Source organism: Bos grunniens, chromosome 15 (assembly GCF_055505025.1).
Source record: "Bos grunniens cultivar Pamir isolate PY7600 chromosome 15, Bosgru_T2T1.0, whole genome shotgun sequence".
NCBI lineage: Eukaryota > Metazoa > Chordata > Mammalia > Artiodactyla > Bovidae > Bos > Bos grunniens.
The window spans coordinates 34,860,168-34,884,010 of NC_141179.1; the positions used below are offsets into that span (position 1 = coordinate 34,860,168).

Below are 23,843 nucleotides of genomic sequence, written 5' to 3' on the forward strand. Positions count from 1 at the left end.
ATGTGCATGCTTCTAGGAGGACAACGGTCAACCGGAGTTAAAGCCAGTCAGCTGGAACACCATCACTGACCAGAACGAGAATCCCCTTTGCTGAGCTCTTGAGCTTGAGGCTCTGTCATCTCACTACCCATGCTCTTCGGGTGAACACTGGCACACAAGAGCTCAAGAAACAGAGCAGAAGAAACCAGGCACAGAAGACAGTCTCCCTTTTCATGCTTTAATCCCATACCCTGTGCTCCATGGACGGAGGGAATGGTCTCCCCAGTCCTGGCCATGCTCAGTCAGAGCAGATGAGGTTCGTAACTATTCAGCCTCAGCTCCACAGAACCTCTACCAGACAACAGAGACCCTTGGGCCATGAGATCCTACGCTTTAGTTCTTACATGAAAATGAAATCATGTAAGAAAAAGCCAACAATGCAGACATGAAAGCCATTTACTCCTGGTAAATTCTTCAGGGTCCCAGGTCTCCCTAATGTCAGAGGGTGAGGGAGGGAGGATGAGGGTGGGGAGTCAGAATAGTCTGGATGGCCTTGGTCAGCAGCAACAGCTCTTTCTTAATTTTCCCGTAATTTGAGCTTAGGTCTTCTCCAGTTTCCTTCATGTAAATAAAGTGAGCCCGTCCACCATGATTCTACAATCGTTAAGAGTGCCTCTGTCAGCTGATACCATTTCAAAAATCCCCTCACAAACCCATGTGATGAGGATAGGGTGGGTGGGCTTGTATATACGTGGAAATGTAAATGATTTCACCATGATTTTAATCAGGCTTTACTGAATCCCTCAGCACCCAAATGCTACATCCCACTTGTGGCAGAATAAGTGCCAGGGACAAAACCAGGAAACTGGGAGGCCCAGGCACAAGCCTTCTCACAGGAGAAACCCACGAGGAAAGAGGCTGCTGCCTGGGCCCCCCTTTCAGGCAGTGTCTGGCACCTGGTGTCATTTTAACCTTGGAGAGGAGAGCAGCCTGACGAGGTCTACATGAAGCCACCTTCATGTTTCTGCCCATCAAATGCTACTCACACCTCTCCCCAGAGTCAAAGGAAAGTGCATGGTGAGGAAGTGAACCAGTGAGAGGTTTTTACAGGCAATCTATGGGGTCAGGTGCGGTTCTCCTGCCCTGACTTCAGGGCTGTGTGCTTTAATGTTAGAGCCCAGGGAGGACGGCATCGTAAAGGCTGGTCCCTCACCAACCCTGAGGATTGGTCCTGGGCCACTTCAAAGCTGAGACTGTTGTCTTCAGGATGGGGGCAAGTATAATAAGCCCAACCTCTTGTGTCTTCACTCCCCCTGCTTCACACCTGCCCGGTGGAGGCGGGAGCATTTTAGCCAAGGAGAGGCCTCATTTCAGGCAAACTTTGGGAAGAACATCTCCTCACGGTGTGGAGGAAGGCTGAGAGGTCCTGCCAGGAGCTAATTTAGCTGCGGGAAGGTGTCATCAGACTTGGGCAGGTCAGGCAGATGCCCTAGACAAGGTTGCCTCTAGCCGACAAGAGGGCCTCTCCCAGTCTGTCCCCAGGAGAGGGCTGAAGGCAGGTGTCCCTGCGTGCGGCCCTGGCTAGGAGGCCTTTTGTGAATGGGTCCTCTGGTGCCTGATTAAGTGGTAGCCTCTGCTGAAGCTCTTCCCGCATGTGGGGCACGTGAATGGCTTTTCGCCTGTGTGTGTCCGCTGGTGCCTGATGAGGTGGTCCCTCCGGCTGAAGCTCTTCCCACACTCGCTGCAGCGGCAGGGCCTCACCGAGGCGTGTCCCCGCAGGTGCTTGGCGAAGGCGGCGCTGTGGCTGAAGCAGCGCCCGCACTCGCTGCACAGGTACAGCTCCTCGGCCGCGTGTGTCTTCCGGTGGGCCAGGTACCTCCTGTGGTCGCTGAAGTCCTCGCCGCATTCCCCGCACAGGTAGGGCTTGCCTCCGAGGTGGATTCTTTGGTGGGTGGTGAGCACGGATTTCTGGCTGAAGCTTTTGCCACAGATGGTACAGAAGAAGGGCTTCTCGCCCGTGTGCGTCCTCTGGTGCCTGACGAGGTCGGAAGTCCAGCGGAAGTGCTTCCCGCAGTCCTCACACCCATAGGGCTTCTCCACGGGTGGGGTTCTCTCCGCCTGGACCAGAGGGGCGGCCTCACCCAGACTCCTCCGGTTTAGCGGGTATTTGTGAGGAGCGTTGGTCCTGTGTACCTTTTGGTGCCTGGCGAGATGGGAGCTCCGTGTGTAGCTCTTCCCACACTCCATGCATTTATAGGGCTTCTCTCCCGTGTGAGTTCTCAGGTGTCGAATGAGGTGCGAGTTACAAGTGAAACTCTTTCCACACACAGGACAGTTATGATGTCTCCCTAACAGCAGGTGGACGGGCATGGTTTCCTGAAGGTTCGTTGAACTACTGACTTGAGACATCTTTGTGCCTAATCTTCTTTCATTAAGTCTACCGGGATCATCCTCAAAGACTATTTCCCAGTCTGGAGTTTGGTGAATTTCTGTATCTCCTGACACAGACCTGTGTGGATCCTCCAGACTCAGATCTTCTTGCCCAGGACACTCTTCTTCGTCGTCACTCCCGTCTCCTGTAGAAACAGAGAGGAGAAAGGAGGCGATTACAGATGTAGAAGGTGTGCCTTCTGCACAGTGGAGAGAGTTTTACATTGTTCTGAGAGGGCAAGACCGTATAGAGAGAATATCATGTTTCTCAACTGCAGAGGCTGGAAAAAAAGAAGTAACTGGTCAACTGAGTGCCTGTTGTATGCTGAGAACTTTCTTACATGTTATCTCATGCTGGCAACAGCCTTCATGTGGACAAACATTATCATCCTCCTTTCACAAATGTGGAGGGACTTCCCTGGTGGTCTAGTGGTTAAGAACCCACCTTTAAATGCAGGGGATGTGGGTTCAGTCCTTGGTTAGGAAACTAAGATCCCACATGAAGTGAGGCGACTAAACCTGTGCATCACAACTAGAGAAGTCTGTGTGCAGAACAAATGTGGAGACTAGGGATCAAGAGTTTGTGTAAAGGCTTAAAAAATGGTATAGCTGCAATTCCAAAAGTTTCCTTTTTTTCCTGTCACCATTTTGTATTACAGAGCCCTGAAACCAATGACAGGTGTGAAGAGGGGAGAAAAGAGAGAATGTTTGGCTTCAGAGGGAGACAGTGGTGTTGGCTGAGCCGTTACAAGAACCAGAGAGGGGCTCTCCAGAGGGCGAGGGAAACACTGACCAGAGGAACTGCCAGCCAGGGGGTGAGGGTGGGGCAGATCCCCTATCACTCCTCACCTGTATAGGTAAAACTCAGAATTTCTGGCTCTTCAGGCTCCTGAGGCTCTGGGACGTCTGAGACCAGAGGCTCTTCTTCTCTGACATGGGAGATCTCGTCTAGTCTGGGGATTGGAAAGGCTGCTCAAGAGAGGGAAACAGGACATCACGATTGGCTCAACAGTCCCCTGTGTCAAGAGCAGATCTTTTCTGTTCGGTAGACTGAAGAAAAATCCCATAGGCAGGCCATTCAAACCTTCCGTCTCTTTGGCTTGAGCCCGATGGGAACTGTATCTCTTGCCTTTCACTGGTAACTCAGTAATCACAAAACTGGCAGTGTTACCCTCTTTTCCTATATTCAAGTAAGTAGAATACTCCAAACTTTTATTGCTTGCTTCAAAACTGATATGCTTACCTATGCGCACTAAACTAAAACTCACACTAAAACTATAATATTACAGCTCTATTTTCTTGTTCGAGTTTCCAACTACTTTCTAGGCATTTTCTCTTCCCTTTAATTTTGAAAGCTATCATCTTCTTCAGCTGTCCTTTCATGTCACCGGTAGGGTCAGTGTAAGAGAAGTGTAGTATGTGCAACGAAAGTCTAAGACACCCTCAGTTTCCAACAAGAGGAAGATCTTTGTGCTCAGGACACTCTAGAAACACTTGAAATTCCTTACACAGGGAGACCACGATTCCACAGTCGTCTTCCAAGACGTATTCCCCATAGAACTCTTTCTGGGTTGGATCCAGATCGCTCCACTGGTCCTGGGAGAAGCATACGGCCACATCCTTGAAAGCGACCAAGCCCTGAAACAACACAAGGATTCCATTACAATGTGATGCTTCATGGAGCCTCATATCTAATTCCTGGAAGGAAGGTCTTTGATACAGGCACAGTCCATCCAAGAGACAGAGAAACTCAGATGGGACACCTGGTTCCTTTCAGGACACCTGTGTTTCATTTTCTGTTGCTGCTTCCCAAGTTTCTGCTCTTGCAACTGACCCTCTTCCTGTTCCCTCCAATCCAACCACTTTCCCTCAGCACCAGACTACACTGTTCTTCCCAAGGATATTATTTACAATATGAGAAAGGTCTTGGAAGTCATCATTCTAATGGAATCTGTATCTCTGCAAAAATTCATCTTTTCTAGGAAGTTCTTCCTAACTGCCCTTACCTAATCATGTACCACTTATACAGTCTACCTAGCATCAACAGGACTTCCCTCTTCAGCTCTACAATCTAAAAACAAGGATGAGCTCTATTCCTTTATTCTCCAGCCACTCAGCTTAGTTTCAGGGCTCCTGACCTGGTGAGCTCTTCTTGAATGCCATGGCCTGACTGAAAGAGAAGAGAACAGCAACCAAAATCAGAAACTGATTTTGCAGGCCAGTCACCCTTACAAATGACTATCAAGTTTATTTCTTAAAATCAAAAACAAATCCTCCTTTGACAACTTCAAAGTTGTAGCAGAGTTTTCCCAAAACAACCCCATTTTGTTAGTCCCTCAGGTCAGTGGCAAATCAAGAAGCTCTGGAGCCTGCAGATCCAACTGAGATGTTCTCCGTGAGATGCAGCTCCTCCCCTTCCAGACATGCGCGGAACTCAGAGCTTAACCTGGCAATGGACAGTGGAAGCCTGTGTCCTGTCTGATCTGTTCAGCGTACGGTTAATGCTCAATGGTTCCTCGAGTTCCCTGCGATGCAGACGGAAATGAGGGCGCACCTGTGATAGAGCAGTGAGAAGGGCGACCATCTCGGAGTTTCCAGAGTTCCTCTCTTCAGGAAGGGCTGGGTTCTGGAGCACTGGAACCTCTAAGAAGACAGGAAGGGGAGATCAGTCACGTGCAAGGCAGCCCTATAACCAGCAAAGAGCTGAGCATTCCTCATGGTCTCTGGTGGGAAGGGTGGGGTCGAGACACTGGCCTAAGGGCAGTCTGAGTCACCCCAAAGCTGCTACCTATAACGTTATGGGAGTGCCAGGGGAATAACCAAGAGTTCTGCTGGCCACAGTGGCCCTGCTCTCGCAAGACTATGGCTAGTACTGCCTCCTTTCAACACCCTGCATCCTGTGGCTTCCTCCACTCATGCTCTACCAGCCTCCCCATCTGAGAGCAACACCCCCACCCCTCACTCAGCCATGACCCCCGCTTCCTGTGGGCTTCCCACCGCTCTCCTGCAGGGGCTGGAGCTCCGACTCCTGGCACAGGGTCTGCTCTTCTGACGCCCCCAGATCTGGGCTCTGTGTGGTCTCCTCACGGAGCTCCTCGGGGGTCAAGGTCTGTGCAGGGTCCTGCAGCTCACTAGGTGACCCGGGCTCTGCTCCTGGAGGCACTGTCTCCTCGGACAGGACTTCCTGGCCGTGAACATGGACAGTCACCTGGGAACAATTCCAACTTCCAGTCACCGCTGAGTCAGGATAAAGTCCTGGGTGTCACAGAGCTCACATCAGAAGAAGCTGCCATCAGAAAACTCCCAGGGGGGCCCAGGTAAAGGGGGGAAGTCCAGTCCCCCTGGTGTGTGCGAGGGGAAGCTCAGGTTACTGTCGCCAGAACAACGGGCGGGGGCGGGGAGGGGGGCGCGGGACATTCAGATACCGCCCTGTTTTCTTTTTTCCCTCAACCCTGCCCATCACTGGGGCTCTGAGGTGCCATCCTTCCCATCACCCTCTGCTGTCTTAGGAGGGGCTTCTCTGACTGAGGGGCTGAGAACCTCTGAGGAAGTCAAAGAATTCTCTACCCCCACCCCCACCCCCACCAGGAAAATGAGGTTCAATACCGAAAGGGAAAAGGAAAGCGGTATCACCCTTGGTGATGAAGCCGCAAAGATGGCCTCCCCAGGCAGGTGTTTCAAGAACCAGGAAGTCACACACACACACACACAAACACACACTCCACTGTCCCATGGGGCATATGGATCTAGGTGCAACCCAAGGGCAGAGTCAGTTAAGTTTACGAGGTGATTTCTGTGAGCCCTAGCCATCCTTCCAGCCGGTAGACCCCCTCCGCATCACACAGATCAGGACTCCCCCTCCTCACCCACCGCCTTGGTCTCCTGGGCTGTTTCTGCAAACCCTCCACCAGGGTCACGGCCTCCTCGCCGCTCTCGGGCCGCTGGCCCCGCACCCAGCTCTGCAGCTCTCCGGGCAGGACAGTGAGGAACTGCTCGAGCACCAGCAGCTCCAGGATCTGCTCCTTCGTCCTGCGCTCTGGCCTCAGCCACTGACGACACAGTTCTCGGAGTCGGATGAGGGCTTCCCGCGGGCTGGCTGCTTCCTGGTAGCGGAAGCGCCGGAAGTTCTGGTGTGACGTCTCAAGCACAGGGTCATCCCTCTGTGAGACAGACTCCGGCCGACAGGGGAAGTCATCTTCCAGTTTCACCATGAGAATTCCCTCTTCTTCCCAAAGATCCTGGTCCTCCGGCTCCAAGGCAGTAGCCATTGTCTGGCTCTGAGGTGGCCTCAAACCATCGAGAGCTCACAACGTTCCCCCTCTATCAGCCTAGGCGCCTCCAGGAGTTTCCTCCCAAGGAACCTGGGGTAGAGAAGTGAAGACAGACAACAGGCTAAGCATGAAGGTAAGCACAGGAGTCACAGTTCTGAGCTCAGTCTTAATCCTGTACACATAACAGTCCCGAACTCAAGTTCCCTTTCCCCTAATCTCTGTAACATCCTCTGTACCTAGACCTAGTTGGAATAGGGTAATCCATGCCTGAAGGTATGTTCTCCCATTCCTTTTCCTAGGCAAGGATCACACCTCATACAAAAACAGAAAAAATACTGCATTTCTATTTCATAAAATCTGTTAACCTTAAAGGAAAACGGTAGGAGAAAGGACACTTAAAACTGCCTGCTAAAAATGTGGTATTGATTACCACCTGTTTTACAAACACACACACATGCTGACATATACATGGGGATATATGTTCCAAGAAGCGACACATCAATAGGCCTGAAGTAGAGAAGACTTAATGGAGGTTCAGTGAACTGAATCACACTCTGTTAGCAATTTCTTCTGTAAAGTGGGGACTCTCAGAGATTTGAGGGGAGGACTGTATGAGGGAACAGTGAGGAAAGCCACAGAAACAGTGGCTGGCACACAGGCACCCCCTGAAGCAACCTTCCTCTTAAGATGTCTTTAACTGGGAGAACTACAGACCCTCAAACCTGAATGCTGAAAACTAAATTCATGATTCTAACTCCCAAATCCACCCCTCTTCCTGGTATCCTCTGTTGGTTGAGATCATCACTTTGTTAAGTAAACACTCAACTTTATAATCTTTGGATTCAATGTTGATTCTTCCCTGTTGCTTATAGCTCATTAAACCAGTTCTGCCTCTTAAGCCTCTAAGTCTGTTTCCTCCTGCTTGGGCCCTCACCTCTTGCCTGGACTATTGCCAGGACTTCCTTATTGGGAGTTCTGTAGCTCTCAGCTATGAGCAGAGTGCAACACATTCACCAGTTGAGCTTTTGCAGAACACAGAATCACACATCATTCTTCTGGACACTCTGATTCAAGTCAGTCAAGACAACTGTATCTCTAAGAAATGCTACATATGGTTCTGATGTGCACCCTAGTTGAGAAACACCTAAGGCATCTATGATTAAGATTGAGAGTCCTGGAGTCAGACAGCCAGACTGTCAGGGTTTGAATCCTCACTCTACTGTTTATGAGGTGTGGGGCCCATGGTCAACTTTTATCCTCCTTCTGCCTGTTTTCCCATTTCCAGAATGGAGGTAAGGATGGAATCCATCTAACAGGGTTACTATGAGGAGTATCTGTGAAGTGCTTAGAAGAGCGATGGTGCCCCAATGTTAACTATTATCTTTCTGAATTATAGTTACAACGGCATCACCCAACATTTTAAAATAGTAACTTTGTAAGTAAGATCAGTTCCAAAATCCTTAGCATGGCACATGAAGCCCTTCACAACCAGCCTCTGTTTATGGTTCAGGGCTCGTATCCTCCCCTTTTCTCTGTGGCACCTGCTATAATGAATGCATTGCTCACCTCCCTACAGTAGGCTGTCTTTACAGACCTCCAAGTCCCTAAGAGTCTGTTCCTTATGTATGGAAAACTCCCACCCCTGATGCTGCACGTGTTCTCTTATTTCTTCTTCATTTCCGGGGTTTACAGTTCAGGTCTTAATCAGTTTTCTGGATTACTGCAGCTGCCTCTACACATGAGCTACCTGTCTCCAGGTTCATTACCTTTAAGTTACCATTCATCGTTATCACCAGAGTGAGTGCTCTTCACAAATCTGGTCCTGTCCCTTCCTTATTTAAGATACTCAATCACTCCTCTCTTGTCTTGTAACTGAAATACGAACTTCTAAGGATTATGTATTAGGTTGACCTTCATCTTGTTACTCCTTTGCCTTCCTCTCCTTTCAAACACACACACACACACACAGAGTGCATGTGAAGCACACAAAAGCTCTATGCTCTTTGTCCTTTCCACATGCAGTTCCTTCAGAATCTTGGCCCTTCATTAGGTTAAACTTGTCTTTCAAGACATAGATAAGGCTTCATGTTTTCTGAGATGCTTTCTTTGAACCCATTCCCTGGCCCTTAAGCATGGTTAGGAATCACTGCTTCCCTAGCTATCTGAGCACATCTGTATCTCAAATCTGCCATATCACCCAGCCATCGTGTATCTTTCCTGTGAAACTTCTTGAAGTAGGGAGCTATGCTGTAGTCAATCTCCAATACCCATAAGAAATGGCACAATAAATACATCTAGATGAGTAAGTCTCCACTTTGAAGTTTCCTTCCTACATTAACAGGATTAAAGTCTTTCCCACTGTAAGTTTCTATTCTCTTTTATTCACCAAATCTCGTTAAATCTATGTTCTAAATCAAATTCATCCATCTCATCTCCTTTGCCATTCCCTTAGTCAAAGCTTGATGACCCAGTAATCCCTATAACCACAGAGGCATGTGTGTGGGATGAAGTACCAGGTTCAAATCTCACCAGTGTCCTCCTGGTGGCTGCCCCCACCACCACTCTCCATGTGCAACCTGAGGGGTTCTTCATGTCCCCATCTTTTTCTGCTTCACTACAACTGCCCCTGGAGAAGGAAATGGCAACCCACTCCAGTGTTCTTGCCTGGAGGATCCCATGGACAGAGGGAGCCTGGTGGGATACAGTCCATGGGGTCGCAGAGTCAGACACGACTGAGCGACTAAGCATACATGCACAACTGCCCCAGGTTCACCTCAATGTCAGTAATCCACTCTTTTTAAACTTTTTGACCACACCACATGGCATGTGAAGTCTTAGTTCCATGATCAGGGATTGAACCCATATCCCTTGCATTGGAAGGGTAGAGTCCTAACCACTGGACCACCAGGGAAGTCCTAGCAGTTCATTCTTAACAGCTATAACATGCTGTCTAATGTCCAATGCTGCCCATTAATGACCAAATTATTCATCCTTAAAATCTGTATCTCAAAGCAGTTTTCATTCAGGCTCACTTCATTTTTCCATTACCTGAAAACATGTACTATGTAATTTCATGGTCTGTTCTAGAAAGTTCCATAATTAACAGATCTCCCTGGGCTAATTTTCCTACATATTAAATCTGCTCTACCTCATGGTGGTTTTTCTTCATGAGCAGTTTGTAATTTTTTTAATGCTTTTGCCCATTTCCTTTGGGAGACCTGAGAGCCCTAGGTTATAAAAGTGAGCCCTTTGAATGAAATTTCATTTGCTTCTACCCAAGTACTAGTGGTTTCAATGATCTTAATTTCTCAGAGTATTTCCTGAATCATGCTGACAGTGTGTTATTTAGGCCTAAGCCTCTGACCCAAGGCTATAAAGGTCTACACTTCCCTCGCCCTTCCTTCCGTGTGATCAGTAGACACACTTTCACAGTAGCTTTTCCAGGCTCCAGGCTGGCAGATGGTTCAACTCCATATTCCTCCCCTGTCCCTACCAGTCCCCCACTCTCATATCACATTGTTGGGAGTACAGGTATTAGAACCCCAAATACTAGAAGCCTTTATTTTGGTGTGAAATTTCCTTGGGCTGTGGTGGAGTCAAGAGTGACTCCCTCCTCCAGCTTTTATTTCTGGAACCTACACATTTGCCTTTAGCTTTGGGGAAGGGAGGTGGATGAGTGCCAGCATCCCCAAATGGACAGGAGCCATGTCCACATCAGCTCCACCTGCAATACTTCAGTAAGGTCTGTCTTTTTTTTTGATGTGGACTGTTACTTCTGTTTTATGTTTTGTGGGATCTTAGCTACCCGACCATGGTTTGAACCTGCACTCCCTGCACTGGAAGGTGAAGTCTTAACCACTGGACCACCAGGGAAGTCCCTGACTAAACTTCCTAACATATAAAATCAGCCAACAGCTCCACACTGTCCACAGGAAAAAATCTGAACTCCTTGTAATTTGACTCTCGAGGCCCTGCAAGACCTGGCCCCTGCCCCTGATGGAGCATGACTGCTACTCCATTGTACGTTGCTGCCTGCATGTACAGCTCTCTCCCTTTTCTGTGCTCTCACTGGGTTTTTGTTCCTGATGCTGTTGACACTCCTTGAAATACCCTTTCTACCCCCTTTACTTGGTCAATTCTACTCATCCTTCAGACCTGCTTTTCCTGGACACCTTCCCTGGTTCTCCCAGACTGTTTGCACAGGAACCTAGACCCTGTATCACAGCACACACATATATCTACTTTATGCGTAGTAAGAATCGCTCACACTCCTGTTTAATTCACCAGACCACGAAGCTCTGAGGACAGGGCTGGAGAGCACCCAGCTCAAGGCTGTCAACAGGTTCCCAGGCAGACACCATGGTAAATCTTTCTCCAGAAGGACAGATCCAGTGTCTTATCAATTTTTATTCATTCATTTGTTCAGCAAACTATGTGCTAGACAGATGGATAAATAAGGAAAAAACACTTGTTATTTGGATTGTGAATAAAACAGAATATTGTCAGTGGTTCCTGAAGTGAGGAAACCACAACTCATCACAAGGAATCTTCAGGTTGCCCTGGGAGAATCCACATATAAGTCATAAGAACTGTGTGTTTGGAAAAGAAAAACAAAGTTATTTTCCTCTGAAGATTTGAATCAATTTTAATAATCACAAAACCAGACATAAAGTAATTTAATGCAACTACAACAATGACTGATGCTTTCAAACTGTGGTGAGGATCCCTTGGATAGCAAAGAGATCAAACTCGTCAATCCTTAAGGAAATCAACTCGAATATTCATTGGAAGGGCTGATGTTGTCGCTTCAATCCTTTGGTCACCTGATGCGAAGAGCCAACTCACTGGAAAAGACCCTGATGCTGGGAAAGAATGAAGGTAAAAGGAGAAGAGAGTGGCAGAGGATGAGATGGTTAGATAGAATCACCAACTCAATGGACATGAGTTTGAGCAAACTCCGGGAGACAGTGAAGGACAGGGAAGCCTGGCATGCTGCAGTCCACAGGGTCACAGAGTTGGACATGACTCACCAACTGAACAATGATGATTTATCAGGACAATGCCCCCCCACATCTGCAAGGCAGGGGAAGAAGATGGTATTGATACACAGGGTCTCCAGATTAATGAAGGGATTTCTATTATTAATATCTTAAAAGTCCAAGAACTTCCCCAGCAAAGCCGGCCAGGAACTCTCATGTTTTCATGTAGCACAGTCCACAAGATTCCCTATTACAGAGTCTATGTGTTACAACAGAGGGTGATGCTCTTACAGGGCTTTGCTTTCCCCAAAAAGAGAATATAGTAGCACCACATAAAATCTGATTTATTTGCTTGTTTTGTATTTATTTTGGCAAGCTAAGATGAGATGGAGGCAAAAGGTCAGCAACAGCAGGGACTTCCCTGGTGGTCCAGCAGCTGAGAGTCTGCTCTCCCAATGCAGAGGGCCTGGGTTCGATCCCTGGTGGGGGAACTAGGTCCCACATGCAGCAGCTAAAGATACTGCGTGTCACAACTAAGACCTGGCACAGCCAAATAAGTGAATAAATATTTTTAAAAAATCAGCCAACAGCAGAATAAGGGAAGCAGAGCTGTCCTTGTTGGGGCAGGAGATGGGAAGGGAGGAGGTGGGCAGTGCTGTGGGAAGAGTACCAGATTCAGTATCCAGAGATGTATGTCTGGGCCCACATCCCTAGGAACCTGGGGTTTCCTGAGACAATGGACACGAGTGCTTGTAAAGGATGAAACTCTCTGCAGACAACCACGCCCCTAATACACAGGATTCACTGAGGTCTGTGAGAGCTTACAAACTAGTGTGCTGTGCAAATGTTACATGTCAGTACTAGAGACAGAAAATGGACATTGTATTTTATCCTGCCCTTTATGGGATGGGCTACCCTGCGAGTCTGCCTAGGAATTCGTTGCCTTTGCTATTCTAATGCCTCCCCTCAGTGTCTGTCCTTGGAATGGCTCTACAGTGATAGCTAAAAACCCCAAACCAGGATGCTACAGAGAGACCTTGAGGCCAGGCCAAAAAAAGTGGAAGACCTGGTTTCAGAAGGCTTGAACATGATGTCTGCAGAGACGCTTCATGCGCCTTTGCCTGGGCAGGCCGCATGACCTAGTCTCTTCAGTGTTTCTAAGATGTCTGGGGCAAGACTGGGGAGGAGAGGTGGAGAGGCAAGACCTTTCTTCCGTCTTTGGCCCAGCTGTCTCTGTCCCTGAGCGAGTCCCATGCTAGTGAGCTTCCCAGGTGGCTTAGCTGGGATAGAATCCACCTGCTAATGCAGGAGACTCGAGACACGGGTTCAATCCCTGAGTCAGGAAGATCCCCTGGAGGAGGAAATGGCAACTCTAGTATTCTTGCCTGGAGAATCCCATAGACAGAGGAGCCAGGCTACAGTCCATGGGGTGGCAAAGAGTCAGACACGACTGAGCACACATGCATGCACACACACACACACACACACACACGCCCTAACTCAATCCTACTGACAAGAACAGAACACTACAGGTGGTGAAAAGATACCTGGGTCTCTAGCTTAAAACGTTACTACCATGTGGGTGGTCTGTAGTCCTACAGCATCTAATCTAAAGAATGATAGGATCTACTGGATCTATTTACTGGCAAATAATCTTCAGAAGAAAACAGTGATCAGAGGTTCAAATGATGACATTCAGCTGATACTTAAATCCCTCCCAGTCTGCCTTCTCTGTATGACACAGGTCCAGAGCCTGGAGATGTGAATGTCTGCTCACTGGGGCTAACCAGACCTTGCCACTGCTCCTCCTGTTGTTCTAGAAATCAGCCAATGAAGATTGTTCACTGCCCTTTACTACTCCTGCACTGTTCTTTAAAACTAAAGATTACCCACTAAGATCCTCCTCCTGGAAAGACTCTTCCGCTTTACTGTTAGTTATTCTTATGCTAATGCCCAACCACAGTCTACATATAATGGTTAGGGGCTCCGGAGCCTTAGTCTGGACCCCTCTCCTCATTTATTAGCCAGGGGATACTCCTTAAACCTCAGTCCAAATTTCAGAATGTTAGCTAACACTTCGCACCTCACATGGTTGTTGGAAGGATAAATCAAGTCACACACTGAATTGCTCAGCACAGAGCTTGGTATATGGCAGATGCTCCATATATTCTGTTCTCTTTCCTTCAAATTACTTTAAATCCTTTTGGGAAGAAAGCAAGATTTAAATGATAAGCAAAAGTCCTTTATTTCATCATAATTCCAAGAAAAAAATGTAAATGCACAGATTTAAAATCTTGGTCTGTTTACTATTACATCTAAAGTACAGTGTCTAGGAGTTTTCTGGGCTTCCCTGGTGTCTCAGACAGTAAAGAATCTGCCTGTGATGCAGGAGACCCAGCTTTGAATCCTGGCTCTGGAAGATCCCTGGAGAAGGAAAATGGCTCTCCAGTGGAAAATACCCACTCCAGTATTCTTACCTAGAGAATTCTATGGACAGAGGAGCCTGGTGGGCTGCAGTCCCTGAGGTTGCAGAGTTGGACATGACTGAGTGACTAATACAAGGGAGTTCCCTGGCAGTCCAGTGGTTAGTCCATTTGGTGCTCTCACTGCCATGGCGCAGGTTCAATCCCTGGTCAGGGGACCAAGATCCTGCAAGCCACTCAGTGCAGCCAGAAAAAGAAAAAATAAAGTGTTAAACCAAGACGAGAGTCCTTGTTTTGAAAGCACTTACAAGCGAACATTAAACAAGGTCCTTGGGACACAGACAGGATGAAAACTTAAAGACAGGTTCTCCTGCCTAAGACCACGTTAGCAACGCTTCTACTTAAATCACAGTTCTGTCCCCTCCCTTGAACAGGAAGAGGCAACCTGAGGCAAATCCAGCCGTACAGGCATACCCCATTTTACTGCATTTCATCTTTATTATGCTTCAGAGATGATCTGCTTTTTTGTTTGTTTCAGTTTACAAATTACAGGTTTGTGGCAACCCTGCATGGAGCAAGCCATTTTTCCACCAGCATTAGCTCACTTGATGTAACTACATTTTGATAATCCTTGTAATATTTCAAACTTAATTATTTTTATATTTGTTATGGTGATCTGTGATTAGTGATCCTTGATGTTACTACTGCAATTGTTTTGGAGTGCCACAAACTGCACTCATATAAGATAGCAAACAATCAATAAATGTGTACTTTCTGACTGCTCCACTGACCAACTGTTCCCCCATCTCTCTTGTCCTACTCCCTTAGACACAATAATATTGAAATTAACAAAATTAATAACCCTACAGTGGGCCCTAAGTGTTCAAGTGACAGGAAGAGTCACATGTCTCTTGCTTTAAATAAAAAATGAGAAATGATTAAACTTGATGAGAAGGGCACATTCAAAGATAAGACAGGACAAAAACTATGCCTCCTGCACCAGTTAGCCAAACTGGAAAGCAAAGATAAACTTCTTGAACAAAATTAAAAATGTTACTCCAGGGAATTCATAAATATAAGGAAGTGGTGAAAGTTTTAGTGGTTTAGATAGACTATCAAACCAGCCCATCATTCAAAGGATCGTTGAATCCTTCCAGCCAAAGCTTCATCCAGAGTATGGCCCTAGCCCTCTTCAATTCTGTGAAAGCCAAGAGAGGTAAGGCAGCTACAAAAGAGAAGTCTGAAGCTAGGAGATATTAGTTCATGAGGTTTAAGGAAAGAAGCCATCTCCATGAACATAAAGTGGAAGGAGAAGCTGCAAGTACTGATAAAGAAGCTGCAACAAGTTATCCAGCTGTAGCTAAGAAAATTCATGAAGGTGGCTGCACTAAACAGCGTATTTTCAATGTAAACAAAACAGCCTTTTACTAGAAGAAGTTGCCATCTGGGACTTTCATAGCTACAGCGTGTATATTCAGTCATGTCTGACTCTTTGCAACCCCATGGATTGTAGCTCATGAGGCTCCCCCGTCCATGGGATTGTCCAGGCAAGAATACCGGAGTGGGCTGCAGTTTCCTACTCCAGGGGATCTTTCCAACTCAGGGATTGAACCCACATCTCTTCCGTTTCCTGCACTGGCGGGCGGATTCTCTACCACTGCACCACTGGGAAGCCCTCATAGCTAAAGATAAGTCAATAATTAGCTTCAAAGGGCAGGCTGACTCTCTTGTTAAGGGTTAATACAGCTGGTGACTTTCAGTTTAAGCCACTGCTCATTTGCTATTCTGAAAATCCTAGGGCCCTTAAGAGTTACGTTAAATCAACTCTGCCTGTGCCCTATAAATGGAACAACAAGGCCTGGGTGACACCACATCTGTCACAACATGGTTTGTTGAATATCTTAAACTCACTGATGAAACCTATTTCTAAGGGAAAAAAGCCTTCTTTCAAAATATTACTTCTCATTGAAAATGCACTGGGTCACCCAAGAGCTTTGATGATGTACAAGATTAATGTTGTTTTCATGCCTGCTCACACAACAACCATCCCATAGCCCATGGATGAAAGACTAATTTTGACCTTCAAGTCTTATTATTTAATAGCAAGAGAACTAGAATCAGAAATGGATTCTGTGAAGATGTGACTGAATGCTATAATCTCATGATAAAACCTTCATGAATAAGAAACCTCTTCTTATGGAAGCAAGTGTTTTCCTGGGATGGAATCCACTCCTGGGAAGGTGCTGTGAAAACTGTTGCAATGACAACTAAGGATTTAGAATCAGCAGGGTTTGAGAGAAATGACTTCAATTTTGAAAGAAGTTCTACTGTGGGTAAAATGCTATCAAACAGCACTGCCTGCCACAGAGAAACTGTTTATGAAAGGAAGTCAAATGAAGCAGTAAACTTCACTGTTGTCTTATTTTAAGAAACTGCCACAGACACCTCAACCTTCAGCCAACAGCAGCCTGATCAGTCACCAGCCATCATATCAAGGCAAGACCCTCCATCAGCTAAAAGATTATCATTTGCTGTAGAGTCAGATGATGGTTAGCATCTTTTTTTTTTTTTAAGCAATAAAGCCTTTTAAAATTAAGGTATATACATTTTTTTAGACATAATACTACTGCATACAATTGATTACAATACAGTGGAAACAGAATTTCTTGGGAAACCAAAAAAATTCATGTGTTTTTACTGTGGGATCTCCTTTATTGCAGCCATCTGGAGCTGAACCTGTATACCCAAGACGGCCTCTGCAAACCTAACCCAGAAGGCAAAAGAAATGAAAGGGAAAAACTTCAGACTTCTTGCCTTCTAACACATCATGATCAGTGTGCTTCAAACCATGTTTAAAAACTATTTAAGACAGTCTTGCCATTTAATTTTTTCTTCCTTCATTAGACTCAACATATAAAGACATATCTCCTGCCCCCAAATTTTGTAGCCTTTTGTGGTTAGGATCAAGGTCTAAAAATGTAATTGAGAGTAAATATAAACATGATAACTGTAAATAAAGCTATAATAATTGCAATAATTCACTTTAGTTTTAATTGAAGTGTTTCCTTGGAGAAGGCAATGGCACCCCACTCCAGTACTCTTGCCTGGAAAATCCCATGGGCGGAGGAGCCTGGTAGGCTGCAGTCCATGGGGTTGCAAAGAGTCAGACACAACTGAGTGACTTCACTTTCATTTTTCACTTTCATGCATTGCAGAAGGAAATAGTAACCCACTCCAGTGTTCTTGCCTGGAGAATCCCGGGGACAGGGGAGCCTGGTTGGCTGCTGTCTATGGGGTCGCACAGAGTCGGACACAACTGAAGTGACTTAGCAGCCAGTGTTCTTGCCTGGAGAATCCCAGGGACGGGGGAGCCTGGTGGGCTGCCGTCTATGGGGTCGCACAGAGTTGGACACGACTGCAGTGACTTAGCAACAGCAACAAAGTGTTTCCTTTAGGTAGTCAAAGCTATGGTTTTTCCAGTGGTCATGTATGGATGTGAGAGTTGGACTATAAAGAAAGCTGAGTGCCAAAGAACTGATGCTTTTGAACTGTGGTGTTGGAGAAGACTCTTGAGAGTCCCTTGGACTGCAAGGAGATCCAACCAGTCCATCCTAAAGGAAATCAGTCCTGAATATTCATTGAAAGGACTGATGCTGAAGCTGAAACTCCAATACTTTGGCCACCTGATGCAAAGAACTGACTCACTGGAAAAGACCCTGATGCTGGTAAAGATTGAAGGCGGAAGGAGAAGGGGATGACAGAGGATGAGATGGTTGGATGGCATCACCGACTCGATGGACATGAGTTTAAGCAAGCTGTGGAGTTGATGATGGACAGGGAAGCCTGGGGTGCTGCAGTCCATGGGGTCGCAAAGAGTAGGACACGACTGAGCAACTGAACTGAAATGATAGGTATGTCCACAGGCCTAGGAGGCACTCCTGTCCCACTGCTGACAGTTCTGCCTTCAGAGGTAGACAACCTGTGTTCTTCCTCCTGGAGATATATCATCTGGGACAAGTCACATCAACTCATCCTGAAAATGGGGATGATTTTCTACCTAAAGGTAGAGGAGCTGGATCATTTAGAGAAAGCTATCCAGCTTTTTGATGGTAACAGAGGAGGAGCTTTGAAGGGTACAAGGATATGTGGCCTCAGTACTTGAGCCATAATTTATTAGCTTAGCTTGAAGATAGTGAGAGGAATTTACTCAAGAGTTGAGAAGGGCCAGAGACCAAATACAGGTCGTGAGTCCACAATTAAACATCCTGCCACCATGAGCCTAGTGGTTAACCTCCAACATGAAGCTGGGCTTTTTAATCTTGCAGGTTTTTACTCAGAGGTGGTTAAAAGCCTAAATAAAGCAGGCCAATCTATATGCCTCAGTTTAAAACTGAACATCAAAAACTAATCTGAAGTAGGAAAAAGGTGACCACCCAACCTGACACCCACCCTGATGAGGGCAGCAGCTATTATCCGGCCAAGAGTTAAACTAGCCAAATGCATTTAATTCACTACAATGAATATGGTCAATGTCCATCACATAGAGGAACCATTATTTAATGAGAAAAAAAAAGGATAATATATTTTGTAAACGTAGTCTGACCTGAGGTGTAAATATGGATAATTCAGAATAGTTAATTCAAAAGTCATTCACTATGTTTTTAGTTTTTAATTAATATTCTGTCAAGATACTCCCTGCTCTGTATCTAGGTGACTTCCTCCTGGCTTTGCTTAAGGCTCCCCTCCATATGATGAGATGATGAAGGATGGGACCCACGCCTGCTGGACCAGAAGCATCGGAGTAGTACCAGGTTTCCACTCAGGCTACATCACGGCCCTAAAGTAGAAGTAATCACAGGATGCCATTCTTGTGCTGTTTAGTGTCTGTCTCCCACTGTGAGCCCCATCCCTGAAGGCAAGGGCCTCCTTATATGTTTTGATATTTCCAGTTCTTAACGTTTTGGCAAACTTGATTAAAAAAGATGCTCAATAAAAACTGTGATGAATTTAATTAAGTGGCTCACTTCTCTTCCTCCAACTTGAATATTCAGTTGTAGTTCAGAATCAGTGGGTACCAGGGCTTCTGGGGACAGTTACAGGAATTTGACATCAGCATTTATTTCAATCCCCTGCGGAGAATCAGGTGGCATAGTCATATACTAGTTTGTTACAAAGAATTAGTGGAGAGACGCTTCTTCAAGAGAGGAGAAAAGCAGGGGATGAAGTTCATTCAGCCCAGAAATATCTACTGAACATCAATTGTGTTTCCCACACAATTCAAGATGCTGGGCAAAGAAAGAGGAAAAAAAGCACAGGCCCTGATCCGAAAGAATTTAATGTAGTTAAAAAACAGCAGGGACTTCAGTATACTAGTAACTCACAGCAAAACTTGAGAATATGGGTATAAGCTATGTGATCAAAATTAAAGCTCCTATTAAGAGAATTAAGAAAATCAAGGGGAAAACTCAATATTTCACCATCAATTCAGCTTAAGATAATGTTGCACTTGGCTACAAAGGACATTTTCTTAATTTTACAAATGAAAGAACTCAGACCTAAGTGGTTATATTACCCACACAAGATCGTGTTACTAGTTTCAAGCACAGAGGTGCTCACACACAGCTATTTTGATGCTCAAACCACTGGGACGTGTGAAGAAGTTTGGCCAAAGGCAGTGGTTCTCATTCTGAGAAAGCCAGGTCAGCAGCACCAGCACCAGAGGACTTGTTAGAAATGCAAATGATCAAGCCCCAGCTCTGACTTACAGTAACTCTGGGGGTGGCTCCAGGAACCTGTGGGGCTTCCAGGGGATGACGATGCTTGCTAAGTCCGAGGACCAGTACCAAAAGCAAAGGAAGGAAATCTAGGATACGAGCAGAAGGCGTCCAACTTTTGCAGTGCTGCCCAAATTTAAAGGCAGAAAAGTGTCTAGGACCATTATATGTTTTACGCTTCTGCCAAATAATTGGAAAAATAATGTTGTAAACCTGTAACTTACCTCATCTGTATAGTTTATAATGCTCCAGAGTCCCTCATTTAGTAGAAAACCTTGATATACCCTTGAAATGACTGTCTACTGAAATAGTATATATAGAGTGCAAAAGTGGTACAGCAGGAGAAGAAAGGGGGAAAGACCAGGAATCCCAGGTGTTTGGTCCTAGGAAGAAAAGTTCCCGTCCTCCCTCCACCCCTGCCAACCTTCTTAAACGGGACAGTAAAAGCAGAAAGTTACCCAAGACAAACGCCTGCAAACCCTAACAGCTCCCCTGTCATATATCTCCCACTAACAAGCCTCCCATGGCTGCCCCACACTTTCTAAGTGGCTTTCTGGCTCAAGGCCCATAGAGCAGATTGGAAGAGAAGTTGGAGGGATGAGCGACTCCACTAGCTTTCCTTGTGGCTTCTGAGTGAGGCTGCCCTGGGTGTCACCAGCAGAATGTGGCCAGACAGAAAGCAACAGTAGTAAGTCTAGCCCCTAAGTAGACCCTGGATGTGCTAAGATGTGGGAGCACCCCAGGACCAAGGCAGACAGGGTTATCAAAGTGACCAGGAGAAAAGAACATCCGTGTCCAGAAAAATTAAAACCTGGCTAACTTTCCGAGAAAACGAAGCAAATCCATGGCAGACAAACTAACAAACTTTTAGTGAAACCAGACAAAAAGCCGGGCCCGGATACTCCCACTGAGGGTAGCGCTAGGTGGTGTCAAGAAGTGCCAAAACTGGCTGCTAGGGGTTGGAGGAGGGAAGTTGCAAATGAAGACAGCAGTCACTGGCTTGAGAGGAGGTTCGGGTCGGTCACAGTGAGCTGAAAAGGCACAGACCAGATGGTCTCCAAAGCCTCCGATGATCACGGGTAATAAAATCACGGGTGAGTGTATCTGCGTGTGTTGCAGCGGAGTTAGCGGTTGGCAAAGTGATGGGGCTCGCCAGGACAGGGAGCCTTCGGGAGGATTGCTCTAACCAGGTGAGAGACGGGGTGAGAAAAAGCCGCCTGAACTGAAGGGGCCTCGACCACTCCTCCCTCGGTTTCAGGGGTAAGGGGGCCGTTGGCGCGGAAGCAACGGGAGGTACGAACTAACTGCGTTTCTGCAGGCCTCAGGAGGGGGCGGAGGGCGGTGGCTGCAAAGAAAGAAGCATGGATCGCCATCCACATCCCTGGAGGTTCTTGCTTCAGCCGCCAAGACACACCGGGACCACCACACCTCGGCCCCCTCCACGCACTGCCGCCACCCCTTCCCCAGGACAGTACGATTCCCCCGGGGTTCCAGGGGGGCGGGGTCTCCGACCCCTCCCTCTCCTCGCCGCTTAGCCCCGCTCAGCCCGCTCCGGCCCGGCCCGGCCCGGCCCAGCCCCCAGCACTCACGGCTCCAACAGCTCGGGCGGCTCCTCCCCTGCCCCGGCTTCTCCCCCACCCACTCCCGGCAGAGGTAGTGCCGCCGGATCCGAGCCGCGCGGGGCCCGGCGGGTCGGAACACGTGGGGCCTTTGCGCCCGGAACCGGAAACTGCCCTTCGCCCCGCCTCCTTGCCGCCCAGGGGCCTTTCTAGGCTCTGGGAGGATTGCTTGTTTCTCTGTGCCCCCTCGTTCTAGGAGGCCTCTTGTTCACCCGGACGCGAACCCGATTCAAGGGCGTCTGCCCAGCTCTCCTGCCCCGCTCTGCAGGGCGACGGGCTATGGGGTTGTAGGGGAGTGCATTTACACTCGTGCCCTTGCAGTAGGGGCCTCTTTTCTTTTTTATGTTTCGGCTGTTGTGTTCGTTTTAATTCTGATACCTGTATCTTTACCTGTTTTTCTTGTTTCCCCCCCGCCCCCCCCCCCTTTCTTTGCATTATCAGGGAAGCATGGTAGAAAAGAGCAGTTTGGGGGTTGAATACTGCCTCTTGTAGCTGCCATCAGTTGTAGGGATTCGGACAAATCCACCTCTGAACCTCAGTGTCCATCTTCTTTAATGGGCCAGATAATACTGTTACTGTAAGGGCTAAATGGTATCTTGTATGTGAACTGATTGGAGCTTAGTAGAAGCTTGCTGGTCTGCTGCTTGGTGGCTTCAGTCGTGTCCAGCTCTTTACTATCCCCGTGAACTGTAGCCCTCAAGTCTCCTCTGTCAGTGGAATTTTCCAGGTAAGAATACTGGAGTGGGTTTCAGTTTCCTACTCCTTTTGTGTGTACGCACATGTATGTGTCGGAGAAGGCAGTGGCACCCCACTCCAGTACTCTTGCCTGGAAAATCCCATGGACGGAGGAGCCTGGTGGGCTGCAGTCCATGGGGTCGCTAAGAGTCAGACACGACTGAGCGACTTCACTTTCACTTTTCACTTTTCACTTTCATGCATTGGAGAAGGAAATGGCAACCCACTCCCGTTTTCTTGCCTGGAGAATCCCAGGGACAGAGGAGCCTGGTAGGAGGCCATCTATGGGGTCGCACAGAGTCGGACACGACTGAAGAGACTTAGCAGCAGCAGCAGCAGCAGCACATGTATGTGTGTGTTCGTGTTGGAGTCATCAGTTTGCCATTTTCTCCTAGTGGTGGGGCCAGTGTGAGGAAAGCAGGAGAGACTCCCATCTTGAAGCCTGTCATCCATCTTAAAGCAAGATGTAAACTGGGCTCGAACCCTGCCCAAGAGTGAGGAAACCGTTGCCAATGAAAATCATATCTCCTGGAGACTTACCTTCCTACAGATGGCAAAGGCATATTATAGTTGAGGCCAGGCTGCCCATTTTAGATTAACCATGAAGACATGCCCCCTTGATGCAAAATCATTGTTTCCCTCCCTGCCCCCCCCCCACAGTTTAACCTTAATTTTTTGTTCTCCTAGCACCTACTGTAAAACTCAGTCATATACAACAAAGAGGTTGCTAACATGTAACCAGTCATGTGGGGGCTGGGGGGTGTGGTATAAAACTGGGCCTCTCAGAAACATCAGGGTCCTTGTTGGGAACTGATTCCCGTTGGACCTGCTGGAGTAATAAACTGTATTCCACTGTCTTGAGTGTCCTCTGAGGTGTGTTTTGTGACTCCAGATTCTACAACATTAGCAAGGGGTCTTGGACATCTGTTTATTGTACATACATTTCACCCTTATTCCTTCTATCTTTCTGCATGACATTCCACAGTCTGAATAGCCATTCGCCTAGTGATAATATATGTTCTTTATAATTGTTATCATGGACAGTGTTGTGTCAGTCTGAGCATGAGTTGGAAAAGAATTTCCAGACACAGAGTATTTCAGAAAGGGGGTAAGTTTATTAAGAGCAGGGAGCAAAGATAATGAGGTCCCAACATATGCAGTGGGCGGACCTCGTGACCGACCAGAGAGAGCCAATGCTTTTCGTGGGTTAGTAGCCAATATTTATAGTTTCAACACGAAGAAAATCCTGCTGGGAAGGTGGCATTAGGTGATTGGTTAGGGTGGGTATTTTTGCCTAATATAAAATACCAGGGGCCAGGAAGCTGCCTGGTAGGGATCAGGGGTCTTTCGGCAACGGTCGCTATGGGGCTCATTCAATTCCAAAGATAACCTTGGTGCTGGGCCCTCCATCTGTGGCCTCAGTCTGGGACTCCCAGACAATACTGGAATAAACCTACTCTACATGCATTTATGCAACAATGTCACTAGCATTCTCACAAATGCTGAGAAATGTATACGCTTATTAGCTGTGTATGAGAATCTTTCCTTCCATATCCATGTGATTACTTTATGTTGCCAAATTTGTATATTTTGATCCATCTGTTGGATAAAAGTGACATCTCCTTGTTTTACT

The 23,843-nt window shown here is 47.1% G+C and overlaps 1 protein-coding gene and 1 long non-coding RNA gene across 10 annotated transcripts; one reads left to right on the forward strand and one right to left on the reverse strand.

Moving 5' to 3' along the window:
• Positions 1-203: 203 nt before the first annotated feature.
• ZNF202 (zinc finger protein 202) lies at positions 204-21,576 on the reverse strand. 9 transcript variants are annotated; one of them, XM_086339737.1, is made up of 8 exons: positions 21,446-21,568; positions 14,137-14,308; positions 6,280-6,770; positions 5,407-5,617; positions 4,964-5,052; positions 3,918-4,047; positions 3,259-3,378; positions 204-2,555 (listed from the first exon to the last, which is right to left on the reverse strand). In XM_086339737.1, exons 5-8 carry the CDS (start codon positions 4,991-4,993, stop codon positions 1,561-1,563), a joined length of 1,275 nt encoding a protein of 424 aa, XP_086195863.1. In that variant the 5' UTR covers positions 4,994-5,052; positions 5,407-5,617; positions 6,280-6,770; positions 14,137-14,308; positions 21,446-21,568; the 3' UTR covers positions 204-1,560. The 9 variants fall into 9 exon arrangements, with proteins under 9 accessions (XP_086195863.1, XP_086195862.1, XP_086195857.1 ...); XM_086339736.1 differs by lacking the exon at positions 14,137-14,308 and having other exon boundaries at positions 21,446-21,576; XM_086339731.1 differs by lacking the exon at positions 14,137-14,308 and having other exon boundaries at positions 6,276-6,770; positions 21,446-21,572.
• Positions 20,823-23,067, forward strand: LOC147357646 (uncharacterized). The gene is made up of 2 exons (XR_015142015.1): positions 20,823-20,950; positions 21,175-23,067. It is a non-coding gene; the product is annotated as an uncharacterized LOC147357646 (long non-coding RNA).
• Positions 23,068-23,843: the final 776 nt, after the last annotated feature.